The 22,620-nt window shown below is 36.5% G+C and overlaps 2 protein-coding genes across 7 annotated transcripts in view; both read left to right on the forward strand.

Annotated features, from left to right (window-relative positions):
* nmdyn-D7 (nucleoside diphosphate kinase homolog 7) overlaps positions 1–8,689 on the forward strand; it is a 35,594-nt gene extending 26,905 nt beyond the window's left edge. For 4 of the 5 annotated variants that reach the window (XM_069832954.1, XM_069832964.1, XM_069832973.1 and 1 more), the window contains 6 exons: positions 884–1,091; positions 2,417–2,531; positions 2,609–2,742; positions 4,368–4,475; positions 4,570–4,677; positions 8,268–8,689. In XM_069832954.1, coding sequence (XP_069689055.1) covers positions 884–1,091; positions 2,417–2,531; positions 2,609–2,742; positions 4,368–4,475; positions 4,570–4,677; positions 8,268–8,297 — 703 coding nt within the window. In that variant the 3' untranslated portion in view covers positions 8,298–8,689. The other variant, XM_069832981.1, reaches the window with a different exon arrangement.
* A 7,129-nt stretch (positions 8,690–15,818) lies between these two features.
* LOC138704822 (major facilitator superfamily domain-containing protein 6-like) overlaps positions 15,819–22,620 on the forward strand; it is a 110,567-nt gene continuing 103,765 nt past the window's right edge. Inside the window, exon 1 of one of the 2 annotated variants that reach the window (XM_069833112.1) lies at positions 15,819–15,960. The gene's annotated coding sequence lies outside the window, so the exon portion shown is untranslated. Of the gene's footprint in view, positions 15,961–16,108; positions 16,128–22,620 lie in introns of those variants that run through there. The other variant, XM_069833121.1, reaches the window with a different exon arrangement.

A 22,620-nucleotide genomic window follows, 5' to 3' on the forward strand; every position in this document is an offset into this window, starting at 1 on the left:
TTATCACTTTCATCACTGGATTCTCTGGGTATGTGTTCACTAAAACAAAATATCGAAAAGACAAAATGCAGAAGTACAGTAGAAATGAGACTACAACTTTCCGCCATAATATGCAGGCTTAAAAAGCAAATACATTCGTCCCACTGAACAGAATTATTGACATACTAGCTTTCACTTGTCTATTAATTATTAAATACTAATAAAATATTACAAGGATTCCGCAGCTACACTTTAGATTACAAGGGGTTTCGCGGTGGAAAAAGTTTGAGAAACACTGCCATTGGAGAAAGAGTTTACGGATGTGTACACATGACAACCATAATCGCGATTAGGTCGATAATCTCGAGTAGAGGCTGTAGTGTACCACTGGTATTAGTGTTAGTTACAGGAATTGATAAGGACATAATCTGTTTTGTGAGGGGATAGCCTATACATTCGCCTGTCCATGGCTAATCTTGCTCCATAGCTGACGAAAGGAATGCTGAAAAGGCCGATGTGTTGAACGTAGGGTAGTAGGCACATGCGGTACCCAGCACCTCCTACTCACCCCCTCTGCCTCTCGTCCCACAAAGAAACAGCTCAGGAAGTGAGGCAGGGGCAGTATGTGTATGCCTGAATCTTTGTACTTGGTACTTGGTACATTTCCCTCTAATCTGCATCTCAATTCACAGGAACTATGTGCTGTGGTGTAGACAGTAATTGACTTGAACAAGTCACTGTATGTAGAGGAACACATGGATATGAACGAAAAGTAGAACGACATTTGCAGTTTAATATACTTTACCTTCGATAATTTGATTATATTAGCTTCTACAAAATGTTATGTTAAAAACAGCAGTGGTTGTGATACTGTAAATATTCTTTACTCTTATGAATGTTGCAGGTTTTTAATAGAATACATGACTTCAGGACCAGTTGTGGCAATGGAACTTTTAGCAGACAATGGAGTAAAAAAATGGCGTGAGCTCTTGGGACCTACAGACTCTGAACAAGCTCGTAAAGATGCTCCTTCCAGTATAAGAGCTCGATTTGGTAAAGATAAATCATACAATGCTGCTCATGGATCAGACTCGTGCGAATCTGCTGAACGGGTATGTGGATCTATTGTCTCAGTGCATTACTGGTAAACTGTGTGATCAAACATTCTCATCAGTGAAAAACAGAGAGAAGCAATCCAACTTGATGAAATGTATTGTAACTGTGAATAACAATAATTTTGACTACACATCCCTTCATAAATAACTCAAAACATAATGACATCACATTCAGAAGAAAAGTGTTAAGGTATCATTTTTATGTTTGTTAATCATTAGGGCTAGGATTTTGATGAAATTGCATCTTTTTTCTAGTAAGCCAGTAACATAGTTGCTTTAGTATTTATATGTTATGTGATAAACTGAGTGTTTTAAGACATATTTGTTAGGTCATTTTTTTTTTTGCATTTTTTGCCTGTTTCAACTCATAAGAGCATCTTTTCTTTTATTTCGTCATTTTTTAGGCATTTTCATTTAATTTTGCCCATAAATCCCCATTATTAATGTAAGATAATGTTTATTTCCTTCGATATTTTCTTTACATATTTTGTCCATTAATATCCATTATTTTGTATGATATTTTAATAGTTTTTCTACACAAATATTGCCATTTTATCGTAGTACACCCCATGTAATGGATCAATCCAACCACCCCTTCAATATAAACTCCTCTATACCTGCTAATCCCAGGTAAGAGTGGCCTTGTGGTAGACTACATGGAAACTAAAAGTAAAGTAAATCCATGGCGCTACAGCCCATGAAGAGCCAAGACCGACCAGCTGACTGCTGACCTCACGTCCACATGCCGACGCAGAGGTGAACAATCATACATGGAAACTACATCAGGTAAAATAGTTTATTAAAGTGTACTACTTAGAAAAATTATGTAAAATTTAATTTAATTACTAATCTAAATATTAAATAGTACAAAATCTCTTTTCCTACTAAGCCAATTATGTAAGATCAATTTTTAGGGCATTTTTTAAAGATTTTTAGGTCATAAATGCATTGTTTTTAGGTCATTTTTTCTTGATTTATAGGTAATCAAAATCCTAGCCCTACTAATCATGTTAGCTCTGTGTATTGAGATTATTTTGCTATATTTGAAAAAAATAGTATTCGGAACCAAGTTCTAAGGTAACAAATTTTAATCCTTTGTATTAGTTTTCGTATACATTCCACTAGTCACATTGGTGATCGATTTTGAAAAATATTAAAAGTATAAAGAAATAAAGATTGAAAGCAGATATCTTTTCAAAATATAATGCCAGTTTCCTAAAACACTAAAGTTAATGTAACATCAACTGTGCCTTAGTCTTGGCCCTGAATACCCTTCGAGGCATTACGTGGATAATACTAAACTTGTATGTTATCATTGCTAGGAACTCGATATCTTCTTTCCGGAGAGTCAAATTGCTCGATATGAGTCTCCACGCTCTACTGTCACCTTCAAGAACACCACGTGTTGTATAATTAAACCTCATGCTGTCCAGGAAGGTTAGCTTCAAGAAGTTTTTAACTTAAATGTTATGTTACAGTTTGCTTTGTTAATAACTTTATCTGCTTTCTGTTAGGTCTTGTAGGGGATATTATCTCAGAAATACAAGAAAATGGCTTCAAAATAACAGCACTACAAATGTTCTATATGGAGCACCCAAATGCTGAAGAGTTCTACGAAGTATATAAGGGTGTTGTAGCAGAATATTCAGTAAGTGTTAAGTGATTTAATCTTGTATTTTAAAGAAATGTTTGAATATGAGAAAAATGCATATATTAACCCTTTAACGCTGGAATAAAAAAAATTACCAAATATGTTTCCACCGTAAGAATTAAGTTTCTAGCTGTCTGTCAACGATATTCACAAAATATTTCCTTCATATGTTATACCGTTTGGTCATTATTGGCTGTATTCATGTGATCACGCTAGGCATTAATATTGGCAAATTTGTTATACAGGGTGTATCTATTCTGGGTGTTCATTTGAAAGTGTGTCATGACGTCACTGTTGATGAGTCAGTGATTTGAAGCGAGTTTCAGCTTTTATGTCAGAGAAGTTGCCTATTAATCAAGGCGTTCAATCTGAACTTGAGAACATGTACTATATAACTTGAACGTCGTAGCAACAGATGGCGGTCTGTAAAGTCTGTGTGCTACCATAACCTCTTTCGAACTGTGTTTTGCGCGGGTAAGTCGTACGCAGGGTATTTATTATCATCGGTTGCGTACGGCAACATTCCACAATACAAATCAAATGCTCCGTGTCCATGTTGACCATCCAAGTTAATGTCAACAAATACGTAAGTAATCGTCTTAACCCTCTCCCCATATCCCGACAGTAAGAAAAACCTCACCTCAGTACGTGTTTCCAAACAGTTCACATTCCTGCCACTACAGGCGTTACCGTACGTATCGGTAAGTACTCTTCAGAGTGAACGCCGTACTTGCTAGGCAACTTCTCTGGCACATAGGTAATACGCCTCTGCGGAAGTATAGGAAGACTGAATTCTCTAGGCTCATCGACTAGCCACATGACGGCATACAGCGAGTCATGACCCACTTTGAACTGAACACGCAGTATATGTGTCTATAAATGTGGGGGCATATTCCTGACACCAAAACATATCAAAAAGTTCATATGAACATGGGTCCACAAACCCTTTGTTAGGGAGTTATGAAAGGAATTTCCTGTAGTGACCCCTGATTATGTAATTCACCTCAAACTTGCATTTTTCCCACTTTCTTCATTACAGTTGGTCATGACATTTGTTTTGTTTTATCTGATTGCCTTTTGTTCTGTTTTGTGTTATTCACAGTAACATTCATCACATCACAAGATGTATTCAGTGAGATAAATGACGGATATGCACTACATTTATGGCCTAGCAGACGGAAATACGGTAGCAAATTTGATCAAATCCGTGACACCCCAGGACATTTGTACAGAGTACGGCAAAGCATGGAATGCAGGCTCAGGGCATGCATCGAAGCAGAAGGAAGTCACTTTAAGCAATTTTTGTAAATGTGTGTTGTTAAATGTATCACATGTGCCATTACTAATAAACCCATAACTCCCTAACGAAGGGTTTGCGGACCCATATAAACTTTTTGTTATGGTTTGATGTCAGGAATACGCCCCCACATTTATGGACACATATATAGATGCAAAGTTTCAGTACTGGTACTGTAGATCAGGACTTTGTTTAGTGATAATTATTGGAGAAGCACTCATTTTTTAATACAAGATTGTACATATCACACCTCATGAGCCCCATGGCAAGTCCATCTGGTGTCAGATCAAGAGAGTTATGAGGATCAATAATTTGTATGTTACAGGGTATGGTGAGTCAATTAATATCAGGACCCTGTGTAGTAATGGAAGTGACAGGTCCTGATTCAGATACACCCAGCAGATTCCGTGCCTTCGTAGGTCCTTCAGATCCTGTAAGTATTCATCTTACGAGTTTTTGAAGGTAGGAAATTTCTTCTTAAAGTTTATGGAAACTGATACAACATTGTAACTATTTGTATTTTTCAGGAACTAGCAAGGAAGTTACGCCCCAATACACTCAGGGCTCGATATGGAAAAACCAAAGTACAGAATGCAGTTCATTGCACTGATCTTCCAGAAGATGGCCTTCTTGAGGTATTTAGTTAACTATTAATTTCAGTCGTGTGTGTGTGTGTGTGTGTGTGTGTGTGTGTGTGTGTGTGTGTGTGTGTGTGTGTGTGTGTGCGTGCGTGCGTGCATGCATGCGCACGCTGAATGTAAGTTATGTCATTCTTCACACTTATGTCACATGCAACTGTTTTATGAGACTGCATCTTCAGAGTCCAATACAAGTCGAACATTCTTAATAGAGTCTATGACCCGTATTCATAGACATTCTTAGCGCGGGCTTCCGGTGGATGATAAGCGAACTAACGTTTTTCGTATTCATAAACTAGCATTAGCAATATGGTATGATATGAATCCTGTACAAGTAACCAGTCAATAGCCAAGGCTGGTTTAACACGCTCGTAGCGCGGGCTAGCGAAATGTCTGTGAATAGCACCTTTCATTAACGAAATAGAACGTGTTCAAAACCAAGCTCTCAGGCTCATCACTGATGGAATCAAAACAACTCCAATAGATTCTATGAGATTCCTCACTAATATTAACAGCATCAAAATGATAATAGAAGAAAAAGCACTGATTCAATATGAAAAACTTATCAGATTACCAGGAAACAATTGGCATTCATACAGTCCTCTCCGTAGATTAAAAACTCAAAAAAGTTTCATATCCATGGTTCAAGAATTAAAACAGAAAATCAACGTCCCGAATTTAAAAGAAAACTTACAAATTAAACCAAACCCTTTAACACTATTAAATATAGAGTATAATCTAAATTTAACACAAGAAATACTGAAATCAGAAGTAAACACTGAAATAATGAAACAATTGTCTTTAGATACAATTAATATTAGATACCCTCCACAAAATTGGCTTCATTTATACACCGATGGATCCTTGATCTCCAGGGAACAAGGTGCAGGTGCAGGTGTTACGTGCTGTCTCTTCTTACTTTATAGATCTCTTGGATATGAAACAAGTTTTGATGGAGAAATCACTGCAATAAGTGAAAGTCTCAGGAATCCTCTCTGCCACATCAATAAATTAAAAAATGCAGTTATATTGTCGACTCCAAAGCTGCTATTCTATCAATAGTCTCTAGACACACACCTTCATCTCAAATAGCAGAAATAAATAAAATGCTCTCTCAACTAATAACACTCAATAAAAAAATTGTATTCCAATGGATACCATCCCATTATGGAATCCTGGGAAACGAGAATGCGGATGCTTTAGCAAAGAAGGGCAGCACTGCTACTTACAGGCCTGTTACTAAATCTACGTATTCCTCTGTGAAAAGATTGATTAAATCTACATACTTAGACTTCAACAAACAAAATTTGATAACACAATCTCAAAGGAAAAAATGGAACTCTCTGCATCATAATCCACAGTTGATTCCCAATTTACCACGCAAATCGTCTGTAGCTGCATTTAGATTGGCAACAGGCCATGACTGTTTGGCCAAGCATCTGCATAGATTTGGAATATATCAGTCTCCTAACTGTCCATTGTGCAACTCAAATCAAGAAATAGATTCAGAACATCTCAAAATCTGTGCGTCAGTGGCTAACCATGACAATATCTTTGAAAAATATTGGAGTGAAAGAGGTCAAATGACTTTGTCAAATGCCTGGCATTAGGAAACAACAACATGTTTGGCATAATATTCAACTGCTTCCAGCTACGTATCTCATCTAGTTAAAATTGGCTTTGGCGGAAATTTTCAGGATACATTTCTTTTAACATAATAACTCTACTAGGAGCTTTGAGAAAGACTTTTCTCACTGATGAAATCAACAAATCTACTTTAAGGTAATTTCCTCTTACTACTTTTGTCACACAATGAAATGCATGCACACACAAGTGAAATTAATCACTTTAGGGTAAACAACAAATAATGCTTGTCCAGCTTTTTGCTAATAAAGAGTAACACGTTATTCTACATAATACCCTTTGGTCACAGGATACTCATAGCTTTGTTGTGTTGTTGCACGTTTCTAGAGCATCACAATGTAAAACAATTCGTTTAGAATATTGTTCACTTAAACCAATTGTCTTTATAGAATGATTAACAGAACTGTACTAATGTGTATTCTGACAGGCATGTAACTGGGGAGCTGCACATCTGTTTTCTATTACAAACTTCCAAATTAAAATAACACAGTTTCTTAACTTGCTTTCCCATTGTTGAGAGGACTGTTAATTTTCAAATAACTCTGATTTTAAAGGAATTACTGTAAATGTTTAAAACTCTATTGTTGAGATATATTTTGAAAAGTTAATGGAATTTTATTTTATTTTATTGTTAAGCTTAGTTATTACGGACTGTTTTTGTATGAAATATGGGAGATACATAGAAATTAATTAAAATATGTACTAAACTCTCAAATATGGAGAAATATGAAAATAAAAGTATCATTTTTCAACTCTACACAATGTGAAAAATAAAAAGAATGAACGTATAATTTGTATTAGCTTTATTATAGTCCCCTCACTCTAATTTCTGGCAGCCAATCACATTGCCGGTCAGCTACATTTAAATGTGTGCATCTTGTGATTCGCTGATGCATTTCCTAAGGCTCGATAAATACTTAATATAATCGCCCGCCATTTTGGCTCTTTCGTTGGGTTTGCAGAAAGCACATGAGGACGTTATTTGCCACTCAATTATTTGCTCAATTACAGTGCGTTTGATTTATTATCATAGGAGCTACGACATGATAATGTTTAACAATGCGGAAAATAGATCCCTCGTCTGGTAGTTCGGCAACGAAAGAACAAAAATGGTGAACGATACTACCTACCTAGACTTTATAGAGCCTTCACTTCCTAAGAATTAAGCAAAGAGGAGGAGTCACGCCGGGAATAACAGTGTCGCAATTATAGTAAATATGTATTTACATAGAAATCCTTTCCTTAAGATAACCTTTACGAGGAACAGACTTTTTAGTTGTATTCAGAGACATACATATTTGAAATGCTATATTACCTCGGTAATATTAAAAAAGAAAAAGAAAAAGCATAAGCTTATTTTGAGAACAGTTTGGTAGTGAAAAATTAAACCAACTTATGAAAATAATTATGTAGTTGCATCTACAAACTCAATTTTAGGATTATATTGATTAATTTTAGTACACATTTTAAGTAGCTTGCTTAGGAGACACAAAACAAACATAAATTTATGTCAGAATGAAAATGTTATCTCACAAGGTAACCGTTAATAAACTCATGTCGAAACCTCTTAAACTGCGACATTCTTAGATCTCCACAGTGAATAGAGAAATACAAAAAATTGGCTGTCCGTACTAAATCTGTAATAAATGATTATCGAAAATTTGTGTACCTTCTTGGCTTGAGTAGATAGTGCTCATTCAGCTGACAAAGTGTGTTGAATACATGAACTTATCTCGAATGTCACATCACCAGGTGGGCATTTACGAGTATGACAACTCAACTACTCAGAGTAAATACCATTGTTTCTTAATGTAACATTTAATGTAAGTTTAATGTGTAATGCTTGTATAATACATTTTCCATTCAAAATATGTTCATTTGCAATAGCTTCTTTTTATGTAAAGTTGAGTACTTCAATAGTTTGTTTTTTTATTTATTTCAAGGTTGAGTACTTCTTCAAACTTCTAGAATAATTACAAGAAAATTAATAGAGAAGAATGGCTGTCATAGCATGGTGTAAATCATCTGCCATCTACAAGACTGACGAATTTTATATATTGATGCTGGTATTCCAAATATGCACTTTCTAGTATATACTATTTAAATATTTTAGAAAGGTATTTACAGTAATAGTATTTGGAGGATTCCATAAACATTACTACATCTAATGTATCTTCTGCAATATAATGATTGAGATTTAATAATTATTCTAGATAAACATTCCGACCATGTGATGTGATAAATTTAATTGAAAAAAGTTAAAGAGCATTTTATACAAGAAAATGTTAAGCCATATATTTTTATATTTGTAATGTATGACTTCGTTGCAGATAAAATTTGAAAATTATGTTCTCCTACACGAAAAGTGTTTTAATTTGGTCACTTTCCCATCCCCCATCATTACCCACAGTTTTCTGTTGTGTTATTATGTGTTCATTGAATTGCATTAAATTAGTCTTCTGTACTTTATATACAGGATGTCTACACCGAAATGCCCTATTTTTATCTTGCTCCCAATACCAAAGAAATAAAGATAAGCAAATTTTATTCACAAACATAAGTCATATGAGATATTAAGTTTGTAACAAAAAATCACAAACTTCCATGTGAGCGCCTGTGGTGGCATGATGGATGTCTAGTCTGTATTCGATTTCCGTCCAGGCCCACTCTGACATGCCTGGAAGAATGGTACCAATAGCACCACAAAAAGAAATCCAGTGACCTGACGTCAAAAGAATGTGGAGTCCAATTTAGAGGTCCATCTCGTCCCATCCAATGTCCAGGGAATGCGCTCCACACATCCAGCGATCAGTGGAGTGGAGCACCATCTTCTTGAAACTACAGCCTGGGGAAATACTTACAGCTGCAGCATGTTCAGGTACATCATTCCTGTGACAGTCTTCTGTGATCATATTCCTCTGTGTCCGGATTGTGGAAGTCATTGGTACCATCCCTCTGAACAGGTTCGAGCTGACCTGGACGGAAATCGTGTCAACGCAGGGGCTAAGGTGGACGTGTGTGTTTTTTGTTACAAACTTAATACGTCATACAACTTATATTTGTGAATAAAATTTCTTCATCTTTATTTCTTTGGTATTGAGAACAATCTAAAAGTAGGGCATTTCGATGTAGACACCCTGCATACGGTGATCAGATTTTCATACACAAAAAGCAGGACCCATTCCTGAAAGTGGTCCTGTAAAGCATGACCTTGGGTTTTTGCTATTCGCCTTACATATGATATTCTAAACTTCACAATATTATAAAGTTTGTTGAGGGCGTCATGGTGTCCACGGCTTTGCAGTGGACAATATTGTCCTTTGTTTTTTTTTTCTCTTGTACGGAGGAGGAATCCGAAGGCTTACACTGGAGCCTGAGGCTTATTGTGCTTACCACTCCTATTCTTGTGAATGATTGGGTAGCCGAACGGCCGCATTTTTGTACAAGTGCAGCACGCCGCACCTTAAACTTAACCTGGGCTATTGATGGTGAAATGAGTCCGAGGTCCAACCAGAGACGGCTTTTCAGGTGATCCAAGTGAAGCACCACTTCACCATAGAATTTTTAAAAATTAACTTTACTTTTACTATACATTACAATGCGACATCAGCTTCTTGTCTATGCGGATGACGTGAATATGTTAGGAGAAAATACACAAACGATTAGGGAAAACACAGAAATTTTACTTGAAGCAAGTAAAGCGATCGGTTTGGAAGTAAATCCCGAAAAGACAAAGTATATGATTATGTCTGGTGACCAAAATATTGTACGAAATGGAAATATAAAAATTGGGGATTTATCTTTCGAAGAGGTAGAAAAATTCAAATGTCTTGGAGCAACAGTAACAAATATAAATGACACTCGGGAGGGAATTAAACGCAGAATAAATATGGGAAATGCGTGTTATTATTCTGTTGAGAAGCTCTTATCATCCAGTCTCCTGTCAAAAAATCTGAAAGTTAGAATTTATAAAACAGTTATATTACCGGTTGTTCTGTATGGTTGTGAAACTTGGACTCTCACTCTGAGAGAGAAACATAGGTTAAGGGTGTTTGAGAATAAGGTGCTTAGGAAAGTATTTGGGGCTAAGTGGGATGAAGTTACAGGAGAATGGAGAAAGTTACACAACACAGAACTGCACGCATTGTATTCTTCACCTGACATAATTAGGAACATAAAATCCAGACGTTTGAGATGGGCAGGGCATGTAGCACATATGGGCGAGTCCAGAAATGCATGTAGAGTGTTAGTTGGGATACCGGAGGGAAAAAGACCTTTAGGGAGGCCGAGACGTAGATGGGAGGATAATATTAAAATGGATTTGAGGGAGGTGGGGTATGATGATAGAGACTGGATTAATCTTGCACAGGATAGGGACCGATGGCGGGCTTATGTGAGGGCGGCAATGAACCTTCGGGTTCCTTAAAAGCCATTTGTAAGTAAGTAAGTAAGTATACATTACAATGCAACTGATTTTATGATATTTATGTTTAATGTACGTTCACAAATCGCGCTGCGCTGAAGAAGTAACGAACATAGCGCTGGTGAATCCACTTCTTGCATTGCGACTTTCTATTTCGCTTGCCATGGTTACTGTAGCAACAAAACTCCAATACGTTTAAGTTCTATGCTGGTGAAGTGAGCTCGATTTTCCTTCTGTTAGTGTTTCACTCACAAGCAAACATTGTGATGGGGGCAGATAAAAAAAGTTAAATTTTTTTCTTCCACCATGTTAATAATGTCAAATGAAGTGCTTATACAAAGTTTGGCCGCTTGACCGCATTTACGAGGGTCGTAAAAAATAAGTTCGCCAGGGGCCGTTAATAGGAAAAAACACAATTTCATTGAAAAAATTCATTGGAACAGACACAGCAATTGTTGAGATATTTTTCAACATATTTTCCATCGGAATTGAGACATTTGTCATATCATGGGATCGACAGAGAGAGGTGCAGACTCAGTCAAATGCTGGTTCCAATCTCAGGCAGGTGACTTCTACGACACAAAAATTGATCCCACGATATTACAAATGTCTCAATTCCAGTGGGGGATATGTTGGAAAATAGTGCAACAATTGTTGTATCTGTTTCAATAAATATTTCCATGCAATTGCGTTTTTTTTTTTTTTACAAACAGTCCCAGAGAAAATCACTTTCTGGACGGGCTCGTAATTGCGGTCGAGTGGTCAAAATTTGTATAAGCACCTCTTTTGACATTATTAACATGATGGAAGAAGAAAATTGAACTTTTTTTATCTGCCTCCATCAGAACGTTTGCTTGTCAGCTATGGTTACCGTGGCCCTTACCCCGTAACAACAGTCGACGTGAAATAGTAGAAGAGACGAATTCATAACGTTCCGCCAATCAACGATCAGGGTAGCCAACTCTAACAATGAATATTACAGAAATTTAAAAGAGTAACATTAATTTCGCTCATAGAAGAGTTACACTAAATGAATATATTTGTAATTTTTAAAACTATTTTGCTAAAGAAGCAAGCACGAGTCTTGAGAAAAGTAAAAATATAATGTAAGAGGAATTGAAGAAAACATGGTTATGGTGTTAGCGTTGTAGGTACTACTGTACAAAGTTAAATTTTTTCGCGGTTTCGTGAGCGAGTGTGCATAAAGATCGCGTTGTGTGCATTGTAATTATTTTCTCTACTGTTCTTATCACATTAATTCTTAGGACTCTTTTAAATAATGAGTAATATTTGTTCATAAAATCAGTGTGCTTTAGGGATTTGAGCTGTTTATTAATAAATTTGTCCGCGAAAAGAAGTTTTTCTTCCATGAATCGCATTAGAAACTATTTGTGTAGTTTCATGTCACAACAAAGGCTCTCGTCAATCGCAAATATTTTCATGCAGAAACAAATTATGAAAAAATCAGCTTTTCCACAACAACGTTACTGATAAATTCGCTGCTATGGACAGAATGATTCGTCTTCAAAAAATTGGTATGATTATTTATTATCGTTGATTTATGATTTTATTATTATTATTATTATTATTACTATTATTATCATCGTCATCATCATCAATATATTTTAAATATACCGATGTTTAATATACATAAGCCCAGGCCTATACATGATTAGGAGTCTATATAAACGCCAATTCACACGGAGATATTTTACAGGAGTCAAGTGTTTGAAGCAAGTCAACTTTCCTTCGACTTTCCCCCGTGATATGGTCGGGACAGACTGTCAAGCAGAATTTGAGTTACAACTCTTCAACTTTTGTGTCCACTTTCCCATGACGTGATCAACTTGACTCCACCACTTTCCTCATGTGAATGCTAACTTGTAGCAAGTAGCAACTTGCAAGCAGATATTGTGGATAGTGTGTGATTGTTTAAATTAACAGCTAATTAATTTAGGTATCGAATTTGAAATTGATTTAACTTTCAAACCGCACATTTTAACAACTACTAATTCTGCTTACAAATCACTTGGATTTGTAATTCGAAATTATTCAAGCGGCCACCTGTTTTTAGGTTAGGCCTATACCTGGTTAGAAGCAAGTGGAATGTGCTACAATAAACTGGAATCCTCGTTGCAAAAACAACGTTCATTCTATCGAGTTGATATAGGATAAATTCCTTTGATTCCTATATTATAAGATATTCAAAATACCTTGTCCATTCCGGATCCCCACTACTTAGATTATTGAGATGATTTTTTGTTTCCATACGTTCAATGACAGAAGAACGACTTACTCGATGATATTTCTCAGAAAATTATGAACAAAAATAATACCGATTCCTGTGAAATACTCAAACTAATTCCAGTTTATATCCCTCCAAATATATATAGAATAAATTTGATATTTAATATCTCTAGATTGAAAAAAAATATATCAATACTTTTCCCTTGTTTTGGCCCTACAATTTATTATCAATTTTATAATTTTTTTTGCCAATACTGAATAATTATAAGCTACATCTCTTTCACGTTTTCATTTCTTTTAATTCTATTGCTAATGAGTTGCATATACCTATTTATAACTGCTGCTCACGTGAATCATTACTTACTTACTTACAAATGGCTTTTAAGGAACCCGAAGGTTCATTGCCGCCCTCACATAAGCCCGCCAGCGGTCCCTATCCTGTGCAAGATTAATCCAGTCTCTATCATCATACCCCACCTCCCTCAAATCCATTTTAATATTATCCTCCCATCTACGTCTCGGTCTCCCTAAAGGTCTTTTTCCCTCCGGTCTCCCAACTAACACTTTATATGCATTTCTGGATTCGCCCATACGTGCTACATGCCCTGCCCATCTCAAACGTCTGGATTTAATGTTCCTAATTATGTCAGGTGAAGAATACAATGCGTGCAGTTCTGTGTTGTGTAACTTTCTCCATTCTCCTGTAACTTCATCCCGCCTAGCCCCAAATATTTTCCTAAGAACCTTATTCTCAAACACCCTTAACCTATGTTCCTCTCTCAGAGTGAGAGTTCAAGTTTCACAACCATACAGAACAACCGGTAATATAACTGTTTTATAAATTCTAACTTTCAGATTTTTTGACAGCAGACTGGATGATAAGAGCTTCTCAACCGAATAATAACACGCATTTCCCATATTTATTCTGCGTTTAATTTCCTCCCGAGTGTCATTTATATTTGTTACTGTTGCTCCAAGATATTTGAATTTTTCCACCTCTTCGAAGGATAAATATCCAATTTTTATATTTCCATTTCGTACAATATTCTGGTCACGAGACATAATCATATACTTTGTCTTTTCGGGATTTACTTCCAAACCGATCGCTTTACTTGCTTCAAGTAAAATTTCCGTGTTTTCCCTAATCGTATGTGTATTTTCTCCTAACATATTCACGTCATCAGCATAGACAAGAAGCTGATGTAACCCGTTCAATTCCAAACCCTGCCTGTTATCCTGAACTTTCCTAATGGCATATTCTAGAGCGAAGTTAAAAAGTAAAGGTGATAGTGCATCTCCCTGCTTTAGCCCGCAGTGAATTGGAAAAGCATCAGATAGATTTGTGATATGCCATTCCCATCTAACCTAACCTCTTGTACTCCCACGAAGTCTATTCTATATCTAGCTAGTTCTTTTGCTACTAATGTTACTCCTCCTGTTCTATAAAGACTAGTTACGTTCCAAGTGCAAAATCTCAAAACCTTATTCCTTTGCTGTGGTCGTGCCAGAGAATCAGTCCTATTCCGAGGCTTATTGTAGGGATTCGTAACAAGCTGTTTTTTACGGTGATGGGTTGTTAGCCCTTCGCCCAACCCCCAAGCTGGAGGACCACCCCTTATCGGCTGTCCACGACTGCTTATTCAATATATTCGCAGTTACCCTCCATATCTGGAGGCCGTCTCCTCTATCCGCAACCTGAGGACGCGCCATGCCGTGGTGATAGGGACCCACAATACATGGCACGTGAATCATTATCATTAATAAATTATAAGTTAACTTGTTCATGTATATATATATATATATATATATATATATATATATATATATATATATATATATATATATATATGTGAAGAAGGTGCTTTGATGGGCATCTAGCGTGTGTACTTTTCCACAAGTCATAATAAATAAATAAAACAATATACAGTATATATACACCTTATTGTAACATTTTTAGAATTGCATGAGATGTACGAACTTCCTTGGAATATATACAGCTCGAGAAATTCTTCAATAATAATGAAAATTAAAATTAAACAAGAGGGAATTATTTCAGAAACTTGTTACGAAACATAAAGAACAAGTGTCCATGACATTAATGTAGAAGTGGTTCGTAAAAAAAAAAAGTGTATTTCCAAGTATACGGCATTCAGCGCGCGTTTTTTACGTGTAGAACATGGTTTCAAGTTTATTGTCTCCGTGTTATCACAAATATGGTCTCAAGTTTAGAGGCTTCAAGCACTTGACTTCTGTAAACTATCCCTATCCCCATGTGAATCAGGTATAACATTGCTTCACGCACCTTTTACGTCACGAGCCACCACTGGGTCCAACGCCGAAAATTATTCAGCAATTATGCTTCATTTGGTTGAGGGAAAAACCCCAACCAGGATTTGAACCCGGGCCCGCTCGTTTCATAGCCAGACGGGCTGACCATTACTCCACAGCGGTGGACCAGTATTGGTCTTAATACCAACACGTAAATATTTCCGCCCGTTCCTTCTGTAGGTATAAGCTACAGCTGAACGCACAACATACCTTTAATTGACAGTGCATTTTTTATTATCTTTCAATTTCTCTGAAATGATCTTAATTTCCATCTCATTTAATTCTTTTCCATTCTCCGAATAAATTATTATAATAATTATTAGTACTCAAAATATGTATTGAAGTAGGCTATAGGACTCAGATTCAGAAGTATGGCAATTTTTAACTAGCGTATCAGTCGATAAAGCCTTCATTTCTCACCTGGATCGGATTTTTGTTACATTTAATCCCCCCCCCCTTCTCTCTGAAGTGATTGTTCTCCCACCATCGCATGTCGGAGAGGGGGCCGCTAGTATTTTGCTAGTCTGAGTATCACTTTATTCTGTGTTGGTCTTCTGCCTCTGACACACATCGCTGCGATTGTCCCGTTCAGTGAGACAGTGAACGTGTCTACCAGTGACCCCTTGACGTCGAGACTGGTGAGTAGTGATCAGATCACACAAGATTTTGTAAATAGTGCGGAGATGATTCCACTCTGATCGTCGATGCCCAGATATTTTAATCTGTAAGAAGCTGCACAAGCACACAACATCGGATACTGCGTCGTGTTGTCATGTGAAGGAATGCTGTATTGTAATTAAAAATTGTGAGTATTCTGAAACTGTGAAGTGTTCTAGTACATTTTACTTAAACATTGTTTTCAAAAGAATAAAACTTAATATAGTGGTGTTCGTAAACAGTTGAGAGAATTTGCGAAGTCCTGAAAGCGTTAAGAAATGCGAAACATGAAAATAGTTCGAGAGCGATGAGTTACGATGATAGTGCAAAGAAAGGAAAGCAAATTCAATCTTGTGTCACATTCCATTTCTTGGACCTAAGGTTATGCCGTTCCTAAACTTCTTCTTCTTCTTCTTCTTCTTCTTTCACATCATCTATTTTTCTGTCTTTTCTTCATTTCTTGTAATCCTAAATTCTTCTTCATGCCTACTCTTTACTTCTTTCTCTCCACATTGCTTCTCTTCATTCTGTTTCTTTCTTTCCTTAATTTCTATTCCTCTTTTTTCAATCATACCCCTTCTCCATTCATACTCTTATTCTTTCTTCTTTTCTGTCCCATTTTTTTACTTCTCTTCGTCATCTCGACTCCTTCATTCCTCATACTCCATATCTTCCTCCTCCATTATGTCTGCGCTTCCTTCTCCTTCATTTCTACTCCTCTGACTTCACCATTCTTCGTTTCGACTATTCCTCTTCTCCTTCATCCCTTCTTTTGCTCTTCTTTCTTTCATTCCCATTACTTCTCTTTCATCTATACTTCTGCTACTCCTCCTTCATGTCTAATCTCCTCCTTAATTTCTCCTCATCTTCTCATCATTACTACTACTTTTCGTATCTTTTTTTTTTCCTCTTCTTCTTATTTCTCCTCCCCCCTCTTATTATCATACCTATGCAACACTTCTACCGTTGGTGTCAATTTCAGTTCTGTTCATTTATTGCTTTTTCAAACCAATTCTGCTTGTATAACAGACTGAGCAGTTCAAATATAGTAATGGAAACATCAAGTCCGCCCTACACTTTCACCAAGCATAAATACAGCTGACGCTTCACTGGTCAAGTCGGCGGGTAGATTCATTGGAATGCTATCGATAGGCCTACACCTAAAAAATGGGATCGGATCGTATTCGATACGGATTGAGTTGCATGAAACCCCGTATCGTATTCAAAACAATTTCAGTACGCTAAGCGCATGAACGATCTGTCATTTGTTTCATTTGTCATCCGTTTTACCAAGAGCGATCTTATGTTATAACACATTATATTTTGTATTTTCCTAAATGCCATTATTACCATTCTACATTAACAGCCAGAATATTAAGTTTAGCCACCGGCAATATAGCTCAGTCAGCTAAGGCCCTTGCCTACTGATCCGGAGTTGCGCTCGGGCGTGGGTTCGATTTCGCTTGGGTTGATTATCTGGTTGGGTTTTTTCAGAGATTTTCCCTAACCGTAAGGCGAGTGTCAGGTAATCTATGGCGAATCCTCGGCCTCATCTCGCTATCACCAATCCCATCGACGCTAAATAACCTCGTAGTTGATACAACATTGTTAAATAAACAAGCAAAAAATATATTAAGTTTTCATGCGTCTCGTTTAGAAAACGCAACGTTTTTTATAGCGAAGACCTACAGAATGATAAACATGCTATGCTAACATGTCGATGACATGTCAATGTATGTAGTACGGTAAGCGTATTCGAGTCGACTTGAATACACCATGAAGATGCAGTAATAGTTTAAAGTGGAAGGAATGATAAAGTCGCTATTTTAATACGAATATAACAAATTTCTCATAACCTAATTAAATTTACAATCTGTTAGTCATATTTTATGAATTACAAAGTATCATAACATAAGGAAACTTTTTTCGGGACATAGTCTACTTGGGTCAAAACAATAAAATATTCAAGTCTGGTTTTCCTTCTTTCCGAAACATCTACTTTTATGATTCAGAAATTATTTGCATTAACAATGTTTAGAAACAGCTTATCATATAGGAAGGCCTATCAAAGAGTTTCTTGTAGTTATGTAGAAATATCTTGCTACGTGCTTCATGAAACATAAAATATCTTCAATTTGGAAAGAAAGTCAAATAGGGCTACTGTTTATATGAAGTTTTCTTATATTATTTTAGGTAGTGAATCCATTCTTGGTGTGCTCTGCGCATATAAGCTTGAATGCTTAATGGCGTAATATTTTGAACAATTGAATTGAATATCCTGGGTATTTATGGTAGGCCAATACAAAGCAGCTGTGAGTCAGGTCTCTTTTAAGTATTTCGGCTTTCTCTGCCATTCTCATTCCACTGGTGCACAGTGTTTCAACAGCAAATCTGGGCGACCAAAAGCCAATGTTTGCATGTTAATGTTTACAAAATAATATCCGACTTATTTCACCTTCTAAAAGAGATATTCTGATCTTAATCGAATGCAAACTAATAATCTAGAACATTTATACAGTAAGCCTATACTGTTTTATTTTAAACGTTGTAGATGTAGATAAATGTATCATACTGTAATGTTCTTTGTGCGAGATCGTGCGTATTTGCTTGGTTTCCGCACAAAACCAATCCGCGGAAAGTGTGAAATTCCACATTCAGTATTCCCAACCTAACACACATAACAATTTCCCTCTTCTTACCGCTTAAGTGACATATTGATTTTACTGCTTTATGCTTTTAACATATTATTTTTAGAGACGTTCAATATAGTAATAATTATAAATTGAAACTTACCACTGCAATTTCACCTAAATTGCACTATTAATTATTATTTTTAAATATTTGCAAAAATTAAATAAACTCTACAACTCCACTAAAGTTACTGCATTCGTGATGCAAGTAACATTAAGGAAGCCGTGAAAAAATCAACAAGATTCCAGATGCCGATGTTATTACTGCAATATGTTATATAAATAATATTGATACAATATTAAAATGAAAAATAAATCATTACATAACCTTACCGTTTCTTTTAAGTTCGCATTTATAGACTGGGGGGAAAAAAAGACAGACGTATATCACGGCCTGCTGGAGTATAGTAAACACAGAAAACATTTTAAAGCAACAATGTTGAAGATAGATATTTTTGTTTTGCAAATTTGCCATCATTGAACAGAAACCAAGATGGAGATTTCATTGCAACTAATTAGAAATTCCTCTTTCAGGTATGTAATAAACGATCTTCGCACAAAATAATGTACGATACACGAGCGGTATGTTTTCTTTCAATTCTCGGAAATTAAAAAAAGCTCAACTACGTTTCGCTTTTTCAAACTTTTCCTCGAATATGAAAACTTCAACATACCGCTCTTGTAACGCATATTACTATTACAGTTTCGTCGCAAAATGTTGTTTAACGTTTGCAATGCAATTGAACGTTATTCACATGAAATCATGTAAGATTAGTAAAACCATAGGGCCGTATTCATAGACATTTTTAGCGCGGGCTTTCTGGGGGATGATCAGCGTTTTTCGTATTCATAAACCAATGTTAGCGATAGGATATGATTTGAATTCTGTACTAGTAACCAGTGGATAGCCGGGGCTAGCTTAGTACGCTCGTAGCGCGTGCTGCGAAATGTCTATGAATAGCACCCATAGGTTCTATAGGTCTTCTTTATAAATAACAGCTTTATTTTTTATTCATGTATCCTTTCAGGCATTTGACTTATGAGAACTATCAATTCATTGGTATATTTTATATTATGGTTGGTACAGAATTGAGATGTTTTGAAATAACGGCTAGACGAGCGGGAGGACACCGAGGAAATATATTCTAACACTGTCTTTGCCACAAATCCGACTTGGATATAAACTCGGATGTCGATTCTCTAACCAAATGAAGCGTCTTATTCTGACGCAAATGATTCAATTGAACATTTCTACGAAGTATACTTATTAGGTAGGAACAGTGATATTTCGCTCATTCGTTCATAGTTTTCTGCCCAAGGGCAGGTCTTTCACTGTAAACCCAGCATTTTTCAATCTTTCCTATCTTCCGCCTTCCTCTTAGTCTTCACATACGATTCATGTATCTTAATGTTGTATATCATTTGATATTTACTTCTATCCCGAACTTTTCTTTCGTTCACCATTCCTTTCAGTGCATCCTTCAGTAGGCAATTTCTTCTTAGCTAGTGGCCTAGCCAATTTCTTTTTCTCTTCCTGATCACTTTCAACATTATTCTTTCTTCGCCCACTCTATCTAGTATGGCTTCATTTCTTATTTTGCCTCTCCATTTCACTCGCCCCATGTCCACATTTCAAATGCTTTCAGTTGTTTCTCTTCACTTCGTTAAGAGCACTAAAATTAGTGGAATGTTTTGGCATGAAAGGAAAACGACAAATAAGAAAGGTTGCGTCCACACCTGTGGAGTAACGGTTAGCGCGTCTGGCCTCGAGACCAGGTGGCCCGGGTTCGATTCCCGGTCGGGACAAGTTACCTGGTTGAAGTTTTTTCCGGGGTTTTCCCTCAACCCAATATGAGCAAATGCTGGGTAACTTTCGGTGCTGGACCCCGGACTCATTTCACCGGCATTATCACCTTCAACTCATTCAGACGCTAAATAACCTAAGATGTTGATAAAGCGTCGTAAAATAACCTACTAAAAAAAAAGAAAGGCTGCTAATTTAGTATTTAGCAATAACTTCAATGTTTTGTGGCATTTATATCAGGGAATAGTTTTGCTACTTCTGAAAAACTTTCAAGGAAATCGGTTGAATTTTGGGACGTTTATGTTTGCCGAATATAGTGATGGGAAACACTGACGTCATATTAGAACACATAGGCCTATCCGATGTCACATCATCCATTTTAAATATCGTATAATCCGTCTATTTCATGTGTAGCTGTCAGTTTATATTAATGAGAGCACATGACGGGTATGATGACACCGAAATTTCGTACTGACCTTGACAATCTGGGTAACTGTATCCAGACTCAAAGTGGGGCGGGAGCTTGCCTGCACGACTTCCGTTCGTTTATGTCGGATTGACAGCAGAAGTGGGTGTCCAGGTATTAGCTCACTTTGTAGAGCAACTGGCTACGGATAGGGAAGTCCCGGACTCAATCTCGCGTGGTAACGGAACTTTTTCGTTGCCAAAACTTCTCGGGATTCGCTCAGTCTTCTGTCAAATTGAGTAACGGACCTTTTCCGGTAGTAAAAATGGCATTTAGAGCATGGCGCTGATCACACTACCGCAGTCTGGTGCCGACATCATGAAAACATGGAGGTCTGCATTCATTAACCCAGTGGTTCCCAACCTTTTTTGATTGACGACACACTTTACTGAACGCCCACGATATTATTTGTTTTTATTTAATAATAATAATAATAATAATAATAATAATAATAATAAAACAACCAGTGCTTTTCTTCTGGAGAAAAAGATTGTGAAACTCTGTGTAGAACATTTTATACCGGACGGGGAGATGATTACTATTCACTGCATGAGAATTTTGTCGTTTTTAACCTCCTCTTCCGCTTGGCACACAGATAGCCATTGCTACGAGCAGTGGCATGTCGCTGCACCTCTGAAACGTTGGTATATAACGCAAACGAGTTCTAAATTGTGATGACGGCGTAGCTGCTACTCTAGCATGAACATCACTGAAAACTGGAATACACAAGACAGACGAGTCAAGCCGCACGTGCACGGTAGGGGTGGGGGTAGAATACTGAGGTTTGTGTTCAATACGAATAAAGAAACGAGACGGCACTCCACTGATCCACCGAAATAGCTCAGACTGTAGAACGATTGTCTGCTTATCCAGGGATGCGGTAGAACGTGAGTTCGACTTCTTCTTGGACTAATTAATAAGTTGGGTCTTTCCCCGAGTTTTCACCAACCGTAAGGCGAACGATAGGTCATCCATTGCGAATTCTCGGCTTCATCCCACCTATTACATCTCACATCAGTAATTCCATTGACGATAAATAATCTAGTAGTTAATACAACGTCGTTAAGATATACATCGATTCATTCTTAGGATAAAAATCCAATTTTTTCCTTAATGTCTTTCAGACTTTGGTGACATGATTTTTGGGAGTAAACTAAGCAGTTTATAAAATTGAAACTTGAAAATAGAATTTATGGGGCCAAGCAATTTTTTGTGTGAAAAATAATAAAATCTCTGTCCGACCTAACTTCATTAGAAATTGACCTAGGGTACTTCTTTCGCCAAAATGATCCCCTGCATATGGAGAATATTACAAACTAAAATTATTTATCTTAAACCATTCAAAAGATATGCCATACTATATAAGTACTTTGGAATTTGCATATTTTTAAAAATAAAATAATTACATTCGGTGGTTTAAAACATAGCCACATGTTTTAAGCTTTAATTTGGTACCTCAATGAAGTATTTTACTAAATTGGAAGTCTACGTTTTGTCAGTCGGAAAGATAATAAACCTCAGAAAATGTGAAATAAGAGAAAACGAACGCTGAATATGAATTAATAAGGTATAGAAAGTACAGTGCCCAAATAATTATGAAATTAATGAGATAATGGGTACAAGTTAAATATAATTTTAAAACTAGAAAAAATGAGCTTCCAGATGATGCAAAAATGACAAA

The sequence above is a fragment of the Periplaneta americana genome, chromosome 1 (genome assembly GCF_040183065.1).
Source record: "Periplaneta americana isolate PAMFEO1 chromosome 1, P.americana_PAMFEO1_priV1, whole genome shotgun sequence".
Lineage (NCBI taxonomy): Eukaryota > Metazoa > Arthropoda > Insecta > Blattodea > Blattidae > Periplaneta > Periplaneta americana.